We start from the raw sequence: 14,690 nt of genomic DNA on the forward strand, positions 1-14,690 counted from the left end.
CTGGTTATTATTTGCGTGTCAATCATTATTCCTGTGTATTTACCTGTGTGTATCATTGCTGGCTGATCCAATGTTGAGCCAGATAATAACAATAATAAAGAATAATGCTCCCTGTCAAGCAGTGTTGACTCTCAAGTCTCAACAATACATATGGCCGGGCATGTACACTCTGATGCATGGTGTGGGAAAAGAATGATTGAATGGTCTCAGTATATTATTAACCAAATTTGGTCGGTTAATTTGGTCAACACCTTTAGTTAACCGAATAGGCCGAACAGGTCGAAAAGGGCCCATTAGGTCTAATAGGACTAGTAGTAGTCAGTATATAGAATATATAGGTTCCTAACCCTAATCGTACTCCCTCAGCGCGCATCGATCGCACTCGTACCCACTCCTTCTGGCCACTGCTCCTCCGTGCTAGTGTGTCGGCTGCACCAAGCCAACCTTGTGCTCGCTTCCTCCTTATCAGACTTTGGCTCTCTGGGTCACCACTCGCCGCATCTTCTCGTAGCTAGCCTGAAGCTAGTGCTGGTGACCACATCACAAGCGCCACCAAAACGCGCCACCGCATAATACCCGATCACCACGGCGGCGCCATCTCTACTCGGTACACCCACACCGACGCCTCCATCCCTTCCTCGTCATGTCTATCTGACTAAAAAAATAATAGAAGCTAAATGAACTATAAATTGTCCGATGACCCACAAAAAAAATGCATATATTTTATTAAATTTTTTGCATCTATCGATCAATCAATCTATCTATCTATATTTGATATGTCTACAGTACATGGACCACTACAGAAAATAGATTGTACTGTACCAAAACAAAACCTCTAGGAGAGGAAGATATGGAAGCTATAAGTTCTTCCATCCACTAATTGAGAGAGTAGTAGAGGGAAGAAGGGAGATGAAAAGTAAGAATGAGTCTGGGTTCAAATATTTTCTTTATCTGTTTACTATTATTAATTGGTCATAATACATGTATCATTGCTCTGGGTATATATAGCTAGACATCATGTTGTCAAAGACCACTTGTCCCCAGGAATGATATTTTCTTTTTTCTCAAACTTCCTGAAATGATATATTTAATGTATATATGGATTTGACACTTAACTAACAATAATAGATGGTTTCGTAGTTGATGGAAGAAAATCGGACCAATGTCGTAAGTTGAATGACAAATATTATGGATGTTTTCCTTTGTCGTGTTTTAATAACATACTAACAAATTCACTCAGATTATTGGTTAACCCGTTTGTAATTATTCTTTTCAATTTATTAATATAATTTTTATTGTGGGGGCTTCTCCTACAGTGTTTCCCCTCAAAAAACATACTAACAAATTACCAACCACTAAATATATATAGTATCTCAACATACAGTTTAAGATATAAAAATTACTCAAATGATAATCTTTTTAGGGAAATCTAATACTTCTTAGTATAACCATCCAGATATATCAGGTGCTAAAATCCTAGTTAATGACCTTGCAAAAAACACAAACTCTAAAATAGAAGCTAATAAATGTCATTCTATTTTAAGAAATGACAACCAATTCAGTGAACTACCAGTGCAAAGTTTTTTTTTAGATAAAGGGAGCTTTATTGATCTTAAATCGACGATTATATCCAGATGATACAATTACTCGTTCCTAGCCTCTACATATATAGTTAGGATGCACATGGTAAATAACCCGTACAAAGTTAGAAATCGAATAACCTTTTTCTGGGAAAAGAAAAAAATGGGGAGCAAAAAAAAAGGTAGTAATTAATTGATACTAAGTGTAAATTGATCTGATGAGGTATCTTAGTCTATATAAGCAAATTGAAGGGGAGCACATCAAATCACAACAAGCTAGAACAAACTACGCTACACATACAAACAGGAAAACTAGTAATTTCGGATCCTCTCAAATGGCACTCATGGTGGTCGCCTCGCTGACGATGGCGCTCCTCGCCACGGCCACTGCCGGCTCCATCCAAGTGGGGAAATGCGGCGACCTGTCGCCGGCGTTCCCGGGCAACTGCGGCGCCGACGTGTGCCAGTTCAGGTGCGCCGTGATGGGCGGCGACAGGGAGAAGGCCTACTGCGACGCCGCCACCGGCAGGTGCTGCTGCCCGCCGGGATCGGCGACGCTCTGCCGCCCGCTCGCCGGCTGCCGGAGCCGCATCCCGGCGTGCAGGATCAAGTGCAAGAGCGTGTTCCGTGACCCCGGGAGAGCCTTCTGCCAGGACGGATCGCCCGGTTTCGGAGACTCTTGCTGCTGCCCTCCCAATAATGTTGAGGATTCATCAAATTGAACATTCAAGTTATTGCAGGATCACCTCCATTAGCTCTCTCTTTGTTGAACATTCATCTCATTGCTTGCTTGCTTGACCAAATGGTTGATAAAATAAGATGTGCTATGTAGTATGTGGTATGTACTAAAAAAATTGAGATGATGTACTCAATTAGCAATGAGATCGATCACCGGGTTTTTACATGTTGAGCACCATGGGCAGAAAATTCGGATTATTTTAGACAAACTAGTGGATTGTCCCGCGCAACTTGGCAGATAGTTTTGGATTTGGTACACAAATTATCTTTTGATTCAATAATATAACCATAATTTCTATACAATAGATTTAAAAGTCAAATTGAACTTAATATACAACTCTAATTAGCATGTTTTTCTATAGATAGAATTGTATTTCTGTATGATAGTTTCTGAACTTATATTATGATATAAATCTTAGCTTCTATTTCAATAGATGTAAATTATATATTCTGTACAAATTACTTACATAAATGTTTCTACATCATTAAAAGTTAGATCTATTATGATCGGACGGTCAATATTTTTATCATTTTTCTTTGATTTATTACTCTGAGAATTTCTATCCTCCGATGCCTCTTTTTAAGCTACCAGATAGATAGATAGATACATAGATACATAGATAGATAGATAGATAGATTTTGTAAAGAGATATACAGATTTGCTCACTATGGGATTAATTAGATATGAGTGTTGATCTGATCGCTGATCAAACAACTTTAGTTTGTCATGAATTTTTTTGCAGGGCTAGCAACCTTTGGTTGGGCAGCTGGGTGCTTTCAATGGCCAGGATCTTGCTGCCATAATTTGCAAGTCGCCTCTTTCTCAATCTCCTGTCTAGTTCCAAGGCAGGATCAGTTTCTTCACTGCCATCCGAATTTTCTTGCGAATATGGTTGGTAGGACTTAAGAATCATCTTCATTTTTTTTCTCCTAGCAGCAATATATATGCAGGGTTAATTTGTCACTATTTATTGAGCACAGACCATTTGTGCAACCATGGTTTGCAGGATTATATTCAGTGGTGTACTCCATGGATATTCTTAATTTGCCGAGTGAAGCTCACACCAAAATCTATGGCTCAGTACAAACCTCTGAATTGTATCATTCCCTTGAAAACAGCTGAAAGGGATCACCAGTTTATTAAGCGGAGTGCATGTCACGTCCAACGATGCAGTTGTCTCGGCAATCTTGTAGCTCCCTGCCAATCTGCTACTCTACCACTGTTGATCAGTTGCATTAGGAAGTTTGTTTCCTTATTTTTGTTGGCCATTCTATCGATGAGGATTGTTCAATGCTTTAAGCTATTCTGTTTTAGGATGTACTTGTGATTATTCTCCTGAACTCTTGTTTTAGTGAAGTGTTTATGAATTTTAATTTTTAAACTTTCGATGAGGATTGTTCAATGCTTCAGTTTGACGATGTACGATTCCCCTCAATTCTTGTTTTAATAAAGTGTTTATGATTTTTTTTTAAAAAAAAGAACCAGTCATGCCCCTCTCATGTGTGAGGGTGACCTGCAACAGTGTGACTCTTACTACAACAACTTGCCCATCACTACTAATTTAAAAGATGGTAGTGGTGGTGGTGGTCCACTACCTAACTACCATACAAGATCCATGAACTGTGAGTTGCTTGTCTCTTAGCCCCCACATGTCATAGATTCAATCGAAAGGAAAATATGACAAAAAAATATTATGAAAATTTTCATCTTTACGAAATGACAGCAAAATTAGCATCATGATAATATATTAGATAATTAGGACCCGTTACAATGCACGTGCATTATGCTAGTATAAAAAAATGCTCATAACAATGAATTAAATATCTGACGAATAGCTTAGTAAAAATTATATAAGAAATGTAGCTATAAAAAGTATTAAAAGAAATTGTTTTTTATATAAATGTGGTACAAAATAATCCACACACATATCGTTTAGAACCCACTGCCATTTCGTACCACAAACCCATCCGGATTGTGTGCTAGTGCTGCCGCCTGCCAGTTGCAGCCTGCTAGCCAGTACCCCTCCGTTTCAGGTTATAAGATGTTGTGACTTTGGTTAAAATCAAATTGCTTTAAATTTAACTAAGTTTATAGTCAAATATGGTAATATTTACATCACTAAATTAGTTTTATTAAATTAATAAGTAAATATATTTTTATAATAAATTTATCTTGGGTAAAAAATATTACTATTTTTTTCTAGACTTGGTCAAACTTAAAGCAGTTTGACTTTGACCAAAGTTAAAACATCTTATAACGTGAAACGGAGGAAGTAATTGGGTTGAGCACCTATAAAATCCCTCACAAGTCACACTACACAAGCTTCACATTCTCTCTCTCTCTCTCTCTCTCTCTCACCATACCAATTACTCAGTAGGTCACACTAGCTGGCTAGCTAGTCCGTATACCGGCATGGCAGCTGCCAGGTGGGCCCCGATCGCCGGCTTCCTGATCGTGCTCCCGGCGCTGCTGCTGCCGCCGCCGGCATCCTCCGCCGCCATGGTGTTCCCGCTCCACGGCAACGTCTACCCTTCTGGGTAGGCAAGAGCAAGACGGCCACCTCCTCCTCCTCCTCCAAACGCTCTGCAGCATGCATGCGCAAACATTTCACAATTTTGGCTGTTTAATTAGTTGATAATCTCTGCATTTTTTGGATTAATTATTGCATGCAGGAGGTTCTTCGTGACGATGAACATCGGCGTCCCGGAGAAGCCCTACTTCCTGGACATCGACACCGGCAGCGACCTCACCTGGGTGGAGTGCGACGCTCCCTGCCAGAGCTGCCACCAGGCATGCGTTGCGTTATTGCTCACTCCAAAATGCATCTTTCCTTTTTAATCTCACCATATACTCGCTTCGGTTTTTAATACTATACGACAGTACATTTGACAATTTGTCTTACTAAAAAAATTATAGGTATTATTTTATTGTGACTTGATTTATCATCAAATGTCTTTCAAGCATGACTTAATTTTTTTTATATTTGCAAGATAATTAATAAGACGAATGGTCAAATATATATCAAAAAGTTAATGGCATCATATACGTGAAAAACGGAGGTAGCAGCTTTTTAAGATGTAAGCTCATTGTGTAGCTACCTAGCCTAGAATCTCTGCCTAACCTTGCAGTTAATTAAATCATGGAATTAGCTAGTTATTGGCAAAGAATGCTAGTTAAAGAATTGCCAATCCATTAGGATGGTCGAAATTTCTGAAATTTTGGATTTATTAGTGTGCCCTAGTGGAAAGTATGAGAAAAATTATGTTCACATTTTATGTTAGGTGGTTCATATAAGATGTATGAATGTGCATTCATTCATACATGCCTAGCTAGCTAGCTAGTCATGTACTCATGTGTGTGGTTTTGATCTTGATATGCATAATATAATGGTGGTTCTTGTTACATGTCACAAACACACAAAAGGTGCCAAACCATCTGTATGAACCAAAAGGGCAAAACATGGTGAGAGCCGACGACCCGCTCTATGTTGCGCTACATGAGGACGGTCGGTCCGGTGATGGTAACCATATGTCACCGACGCAGTGCGACTATGAGATCAAGTACGCCGATGGGGCATCAACTATCGGTGCACTCATCGTTGACCAGTTCTCCTTGCCTAGGATCGCCACCCGCCCCAACCTTCCCTTTGGGTAAGCATTGGTGCAACAAGATTCGGTTAAACTTTTAAATTTCCGTAGCTGAAAGGTTGATGGTGCATGCAGCTGCGGGTACAACCAGGGCATCGGAGAGAACTTCCAGCAAACATCGCCGGTGAATGGCATTCTTGGGCTCGATAGGGGCAAGGTGAGTTTTGTATCGCAGCTCAAGATGCTTGGGATCATCACCAAGCATGTGGTTGGGCATTGCCTCAGCTCCGGAGGAGGGGGCCTCCTCTTCGTCGGGGACGGCGATGGCAACTTGGTGCTTCTTCACGCGTCACTTGGGTCCCTATGTCCCATAGCAATATCAACACCAAGTAAAGCTATCCTGCTGAATTAATCCATTCTTTCTTTCACTATTTTGGGTGCTTGCAGGTTCATACAATGAGCCAATGTTAATGTGAATCTAGGTGTACTGGCTAGATTGAAGGCATGCTAACCAATTGATTATATCATATTTACATATATAGTTGGTATTATCTAAAAAAATATATAGTTGGTATAATTCAATATTAATAGTTTTCAAATAAGATTTTTTTTAGTGTTCCAAGTTTTTTTTGACCATACACTCCAGTTGACCTTAATAAAATTGTTAATGTTACTCTTACCCACTTGGGAGGTAATTGTACATGACAAAGAAAGAAATAAACAACAAATGTCCAGGTGGTACTAAAAGCATTAATTGTCGTTTATAAGGCAAATAACATTTTACATATTCTGTATATATAGATTCGAATTATAATGTGTGTCATGACAATTTGTGCATATAAATTTGAATCGTATTTAGAATACAATACTCCAAATTGTGCTAGTAACATTGTTTCAAATGCTTAAAAAATATTTTGTTTTCCAGTAACACATATATAATACACAATAGTAACGCAAATATTTGAACCATGTCTATATATACTTGGTTGTATATATTAAAAAGAATATCCTTCAAATTGACATGCATACCAACTGTTTTCCAAATTAAAATTGACTCTTATTTGCTTAACTCTAGGAATGATAATCATTTGATATTCTTTCGTTTTATGTTCAATGATTTACTAATTTTGAAGGAGCACACATATTATAGTTAGAAATTAAAAAGACATAAATGAACAATGGCTAGAATTTATCAAATGTCCTATATAATAGAGGTAAGATGGAGTACCTTAAAATGTCTCTTGCAAATAGCATAAGGGTTTCGGTAATATTTTTCTTTACTTCCTTTCATCTGGTTTTAACAAATTATACACTACTGTTCTTAATTTTTTTTTCAGGAATTACTACTCACCTGGCTCAGCAACACTGTACTTCGATAGACATTCACTAGGCATGAACCCGATGGATGTGGTATTTGACAGTGGAAGTACATATACATACTTCACTGCGCAGCCATACCAAGCAACTGTTTATGCGGTAAATTAATTTCAACCTTGATACATTCAATCTGTCATGAATTTGACAAAGGAAACATTGGCTAATATTAATTAATGAAACGTGAATATAACCTTGCAGATCAAAGGTGGTCTCAGCAGCACCTCACTTGAACAGGTTTCAGATCCTAGTCTTCCACTGTGCTGGAAAGGGCAGAAGGCATTCGAATCTGTGTTTGATGTGAAGAAAGAGTTCAAGTCATTGCAGCTGAACTTTGGTAATAATGCTGTCATGGAGATCCCTCCTGAAAACTATCTCATTGTCACTGTAAGTGATTTAAGTATTTCGACAACCCAATTGATGATTAACTAGAAACAAAATCCACTTCTTTTTACTGAAAATGATTGTTAAGGTTTCTCTAATTTACATGCATATATGTGCCAGGAATATGGGAATGTGTGCTTGGGCATCCTTCATGGATGTAGACTGAATTTCAACATAATTGGAGGTACAAATTAAGTTCAGATCAGCATCCAGAGTTTCTGAAATTTAGCCATCACATGCATCTTTGTGTGACAAATGCATTTTTTACCTTCTTTTGTTTTGTAGACATTACAATGCAGGATCAGATGGTGATATATGATAACGAGAGAGAACAGCTTGGATGGATCCGTGGATCATGCGGTCGGAGCCCTACTAAGTCTGTTATGTCTTTCTTTCCATGATCTTTATTCAGCACATTGGTATAATAAATGGCTGTATACTGTTGTAACTGAAGATTATTACCAATATTTAATCTGTTTCCATCCAAATAAAGTCTTGTACTCTTAAACACATATGGCTGGATAAATAGACAAAAGAAGCGAAGGATCGATGAGCATGTAATAGAGCCTGGTAACAAGTCACTGACCTATATTCTCCTCCTTTTTTTTATTTTTACAAAATGATGATATTATACTGTTTATGATGAGACGACGGGTTCCATATTACCTCCCGTCTCTCCAATGTTACATTGAAGTGAATTATGATGGTTATGATTGACACATTTAGCAGACATGTTTGTCATTTACAACAAACTATACAATCAAATTAATCATTCTAAAGATTTGTATTGCCAATAGTAGTTTCCTAGTGTATCCTCATGCAGGTGGAAAGAATACCATCATAAATCCATAGTCCAAAAGATAAAAGATAAATGCGAAAATAGCGATGGTACAATTTGGGTATCTGACCGGTGGGGGCTAAGCCAAAAATGTACGGCCATCGAGCCATCCATCTATATGTAGGCCCAGGCTTCATTTATCGTGGACAATACACCTCCCGTCTTAAATAAATTTAAATTCTAGCTATGATTTTAAATAAAGTATTTTTTTTTTTTTACGGATGGAGTAGTCGCGAACTTGCCATCCAACTAATGTGTGCATTGCTAGCATTGATTGCGAGCCAAATTCCGGCTGTCACGAACCATCCGATCTCATTTGTGCGGTTTGATGCAGTCAAACGAATAATTTGCACATGAGACCCTTGAACTTTACGTAATTACTAGTATTTGGTTTGCGAGCCGAGTTACAACCGTCGGATCAAGGCTGCACGGTGCAGATCTTTCCGCCGCTTGGAAAAACAGAGCAGAGTATCTGTATGGCCGCCGCCGCTTCCGAGCTCCACTTCGCCGGAGACGCGCAACCCGCGGCGGCGGCGGCGCTGATCGCCGGCGAGATATCACCTTCCACATGACTCTTCAGGTGAGCAGCAAGGAGAACCTGCGGCCACATTCATTCATCTATGCTCTTCTTCGCTCAACTAAACCCTAACCCTTTTTCCCCAATTCCTCCTTTCAGATGGCTCGCAAGAGGCACCCACCCAGGCACCCAGCGCTGAGGAGGTCGTCGGAGCCGCAGCCCGGCGGGAAGCATCTCAGGCGACGGGCTCGTACCTTGCACCTCCGCTGTGTATTGGTACTGACATAATCGGCTGCAAAGTGGAACATTCAGGTATATTGTGAGATAGCCTTGTACAGTTCTACAATTGTTCAATTTCCTTGTGACCCTGCAAGACAATGTCACAAACTCACAATGCATGTATGATACTTAGTTTCAAGGGTGGGTAGTGTCAAGTACTACACTTCAGTAACATTCTTGTGCACAGGATTCAGTAACATTTCAAGACGAAACGGATTCCGTGTTAAGTATGAGCAAACCTTAGAGGCGCTGCTCATTTTTTGAGACATGTATACTGTCATGTACTCCCTCCGTCTCAAAATATAGCAACCTTGTACTGGATGGGACACATTCTAGTACAACGAATGTGGATTCTGCTGTAACCTTGGGTCTGTCCACATTCGTTGTACTAGGATGTGTCCCATCCAGTACAAGGTTGCTATATTTAGGGACCGAGGGAGTATTTATATGAATTTATGCACGCTTGGAAGTCTGCATTTAACTGGGTTCATAGAGAATTTTCAGATCGAACACAAAGGTATTTGTTACACATTCTGAACTTTTCAGATTTGGGATTAATTCTCACCGCGTATTCACATCGTGTCATGGGTTCTATTATGATAACTTAAAAGGCCCATTATGATCACTTAAAAGGCTTTGCTTTGCTGTGTAAACAGATGGATATACAAGGTATATTGAAAGTTGTAGATACTATTGTGATATTGCTATTTCTGGTATCACATCTTCAGAACAAAAATGCTGTCAATTAATGTGTCCTAGCTAGGATTGGATCATCGGATTTACAGCTATTGTCCAATCTTGTCAAATGCCACTTACAAAACCTTGTGAACAGTTTACTCTAATTCTCACCACTATAGAGATCAGTCTTATATATGTAAGAAAGATCTATACCAAATGAGCAAAATCAAGTCAAGATAGTATATAGGGTCTTACCGATTCTGAAGGAAGTGGGGCTACATTCTGTTCAATCTTTATGCAAGAGTTCTACCAAGTTGCACGCAAGTCTGTTCTGCTGTAACCGTGTATTAGAAACAAACTTGTGTGTTGTGATAGCTCATAACTAATTATAGCTAGTTAGCATATTATCCTTTTAATAACAATATGCTTCTCTAGTTAGTTTTCCTCTATGTACATTGGGATGCAACAGACTTGGATTCCAGATCTGGCAGTTGGTTTTAACATACACACCAACCTTTACCTTTAGCACAGGTCCTCCCTTGATATTATAAATTTATAATCATATTGTTAATTGTTCTAAGATCACTTAAAATTATTAATAACAATTAAACAAATAAGTATAAGATGATGGGTGACAGTTTACACAAACTACATTGTTTTGTCTGTTTCTAGTATAGATATAACATAACAGAAGAGCTGTAGTTAAGTAGATGCCTACCAGCTATGATCATGAGTAACCATTATTTACTAATCTCAGTTATTGACCCTTACAAAAAATCTGTGAATTTTTAACAGCACGCACACTGATAAAAGTGCTAGCCTGCTAGAGCTGTAACAAGACACAGAGACAACTTCCAAAAACTTGTTGGTTGATGGAGATTGAAACCGAATTTTATTCTCATCAGCTATTAAGGCAAGGACTCATTCCTATAAATTTCGCAACAAATTGATATACATGAATTGCAAATAATATTTTTGAAGAAAAAAATGTGAAGGAAAAAACGACAACTATTTTAGCTGTAGCATGAATGATTAGCGATGAGATTACTAAAGTAGAATTTTTTTCTCTGTGATGCAGTTATATTACTGGAAACGGACACTTTCTCCCTATGGAGCTTACTGTTTATGTACACATGAAAGATTGCTATTCACACTGATTAGAATATTCTGCAGAAAATAATGTGTACAAATGTGGCAGTTACAGAGCAGTTATGGATATCATATATAGCTAAGAAGAACAAGAGCTGGGCTTTTCTGAAGTTGACAAATCCAAATATGGAGCTAAAAAAAATGCTGACTAGTCTATAGAATGCTGCCTCGTCATATCATTTGAAAGTATCAACTGGCATGCATATCCTAAAATATTATCATTTGCTACTAAGTACATCCCAATTCAGTCTGCATCTCTGTTCTGCAAATTTTCAAAATCGACTACCAGTAGATGTTTACTCCCTGTTTACAAGTCAATCATAATACTCGTGTGAGCAATGTAACTGCAAACTAGAGAAAGATGTACAGAAAATCAAAGATTATCTTAGCTTTGTACAGTGCCTGAAAATCAAAACATGTTCATATTTCACCGAGCCTGGTCTTGTTAGCCACCTTAGTCTCAATGATCACTATCACTAGCAGTCTGTTTGTTATGAATCACATGCGCAGCTAATATCTGTTTTGCTAAAAAGATTTTTATTGTAAATTTATCTATGTACAGATGTTCTAATGCATCCTAATACCCATGGAAGCTGGGGTGTTACGCATGATGATAGAGGTGTACCACATTCTGAAGCTATCATACACGAAACTCCAAACAGAAAGGTAACACCTGTCACCCTGTCTTGCCACTAGAGTACAAATTCAATATTGGAACCCAGAATTACGAAAATTAAAAACAAAATAATAAAAATGAAATGGAAAAACAGAATGTACACAAGACAGAGAGAAGACATGCCGAGGCCTATAAATACTTCACGAGTTCACATCCCCTTCTGCACTCAAACCATCCCAATGAACAGAGTTTCAAAAGAGAAAGAAGTATAGCCCTTCAGGCTGTCACAGCACTTGTGTCTAAGAGCTCCACCTCCATCACACCATGACTGCAAGGTTGGCACTGCTCGCCAGCCTTCTTCTCCTGCTCCAACTGGTGCCGCCATCCTCTGCCGTGGTGTTGGAGCTCCACGGTAACGTCTACCCTATTGGGTAAGCAAACCTTCTTTCCAGAGAACCCATCAACGTTTTGTGTGTCCAATGTTCAGTGCAATGTTTGACATTTTTGTTGTTCTCTGCAGCCATTTCTTCATCACCATGAACATCGGCGACCCGGCAAAATCCTACTTCCTGGACATCGACACCGGCAGCACCCTCACCTGGCTGCAGTGCGACGCCCCCTGCACGAATTGCAACATTGTACACTCACGTGCCATATTTTTAGATCAAGCATAGAAAACCTCTTTGAATTCATGTCCTTGATTCGCTTCTACTCACATTCAGAATAGGGCCAAAATGAGCAATCTTCAATGCAACCATGTCGTTTTGGTTTCAGTGCATCTATTGATGAGTTCTTTTTTTGTCAACCTTTTCTAATCAACACAGGTACCACACGTGCTGTACAAGCCAACCCCAAAGAAGCTGGTGACCTGTGCCGACTCACTCTGCACTGACCTGTACACTGATCTGGGCAAGCCCAAGAGATGTGGATCCCAGAAGCAATGTGACTATGTGATTCAGTACGTCGACAGTTCATCCATGGGCGTGCTCGTCATCGACAGGTTCTCCCTCTCAGCAAGCAACGGCACCAATCCTACTACCATAGCCTTCGGGTAAGCCACCACAAGTCGAAACATTATGCATTTGCATGATATGTCAGTATAGTGACACACACCGGCGATGACGGTGATGACTGACTACCCTCTCTTGCTTGCTTGCTTGCTCATGTAGCTGTGGGTACGACCAGGGGAAGAAGAATCGCAATGTGCCCATACCGGTAGACAGCATCCTCGGGCTCAGTAGAGGCAAGGTTACGCTGCTCTCGCAGCTCAAGTCCCAGGGGGTGATCACCAAACATGTCTTGGGCCATTGCATCAGCTCAAAAGGTGGGGGTTTCCTCTTCTTTGGGGATGCCCAGGTGCCAACTTCAGGTGTAACCTGGACCCCCATGAACAGGTAGGCACTGTTGCCCGTCAAGAGCTTGTCGGTGAAAACTATTTGACAAAGTTGGCTTCACGTAACGATAACCCGCAAAGTTAGAGATGGATATGATTGAGCTTTTAGTATCCTTTTGTAAGTCAATTTGACATGGTATTACATATTTACATGGCATTGTGTTTTGTTCCAGAGAACATAAGTACTACTCTCCTGGGCATGGAACCTTGCACTTCGATTCAAATAGCAAGGCGATAAGCGCGGCACCAATGGCAGTGATATTTGACAGTGGTGCCACATACACCTACTTTGCTGCGCAGCCATACCAAGCGACTCTCTCAGTGGTATGCACACTTGCCTTTTATATTCGTATGCCAATATATCTGAGCAGAGAACATCCAGGGAAACTCATGTCATGTCATACTTGCAGGTGAAATCCACTCTCAACAGCGAATGTAAGTTTCTTACCGAGGTGACAGAAAAAGATCGGGCTCTTACTGTATGCTGGAAAGGGAAGGATAAAATCGTAACTATCGATGAAGTCAAGAAGTGCTTCAGATCACTGTCTCTGGAATTCGCCGATGGCGATAAGAAGGCCACTTTGGAGATCCCACCTGAGCACTACCTCATTATCTCTGTAAGCATTCAACAACTCAAATTACGATACAAGCTAGTAATGGACAACAAATCATTGAAGGAACAACAACTAACATCCTTTGTGTGTTTGTGGCAGCAAGAGGGCCATGTGTGCTTGGGCATCCTTGATGGATCGAAGGAGCATCTGTCGTTAGCTGGAACAAACTTAATTGGAGGTATGAAGTTCAGACATTCAAACATGCTCACCACCATATGCATAATCTTTGTAATTAACATTTCGATTGATTACTGTTCTACAGGAATTACAATGCTGGATCAGATGGTCATATATGACAGCGAGAGATCGCTGCTCGGATGGGTCAATTATCAGTGCGATAGAATTCCCCGTTCTGAGTCTGCGATCACTTCGCGTCTCTGAATGAACTGAAAACCAGAATACAGGGAGGATAGATGGAAACAGAAAGGGACATTCATATCTTAGAAAAGAAATGAATGATAAAGCATGTATGCTTCTGCCCATAAATAATGAAATGAAGTAATATTTTAGCATATGTGATTTACACCGGGTTTCTAAATTGATTAAACGCATAAATAGGTGTCTGAATCTGTGGTTATTTGTTTCTTCCTGCATAATCAGTATAGAGTTCATCATGTGCTAATTGCATTTTCAAAAGTAGTGGTGTATAAAGTCATAACTACAGGTGCATTCTTGCATTTGTGCACCTTCTGTTTATAAAATTCAAGAAAACCTAGCAAAAGCTAGGATGCTGAGTCAGTGATGTTGGATGAACATATATGAAAGCCTGCAACTTACTTGGTGGAGTATGCCTAATCGATTTCTTGTCTGGTGCTTTTGATGTTTCTTGTAAGCAGAGATATTTAGCCGACTTTGTATCAAGCAATAGTAAAGCTTCTCATCAGCAAAGTAATACTATTTTACAACATGCAAACAGATTAGCAAAAACTCCTGTAACAACTC

The 14,690-nt window shown here is 39.6% G+C and overlaps 1 protein-coding gene and 1 pseudogene across 1 annotated transcript; both read left to right on the forward strand.

The window, feature by feature from the left end:
- Positions 1–4,731: 4,731 nt before the first annotated feature.
- On the forward strand, positions 4,732–8,129 carry LOC107276818 (aspartic proteinase Asp1-like; annotated as a pseudogene).
- An 823-nt stretch (positions 8,130–8,952) lies between these two features.
- LOC4349962 (aspartic proteinase Asp1-like) lies at positions 8,953–14,485 on the forward strand. The gene is made up of 11 exons (NM_001404450.1): positions 8,953–9,082; positions 9,179–9,331; positions 11,688–11,791; positions 11,896–12,172; positions 12,262–12,379; positions 12,566–12,792; positions 12,911–13,135; positions 13,308–13,458; positions 13,545–13,751; positions 13,848–13,926; positions 14,011–14,485. Exons 4-11 carry the CDS (start codon positions 12,066–12,068, stop codon positions 14,127–14,129), a joined length of 1,233 nt encoding a protein of 410 aa, NP_001391379.1. The 5' UTR covers positions 8,953–9,082; positions 9,179–9,331; positions 11,688–11,791; positions 11,896–12,065; the 3' UTR covers positions 14,130–14,485.
- Positions 14,486–14,690: the final 205 nt, after the last annotated feature.

Source organism: Oryza sativa, chromosome 11 (assembly GCF_034140825.1).
Source record: "Oryza sativa Japonica Group chromosome 11, ASM3414082v1".
In the NCBI taxonomy this organism is placed as follows: Eukaryota; Viridiplantae; Streptophyta; class Magnoliopsida; order Poales; family Poaceae; genus Oryza; species Oryza sativa.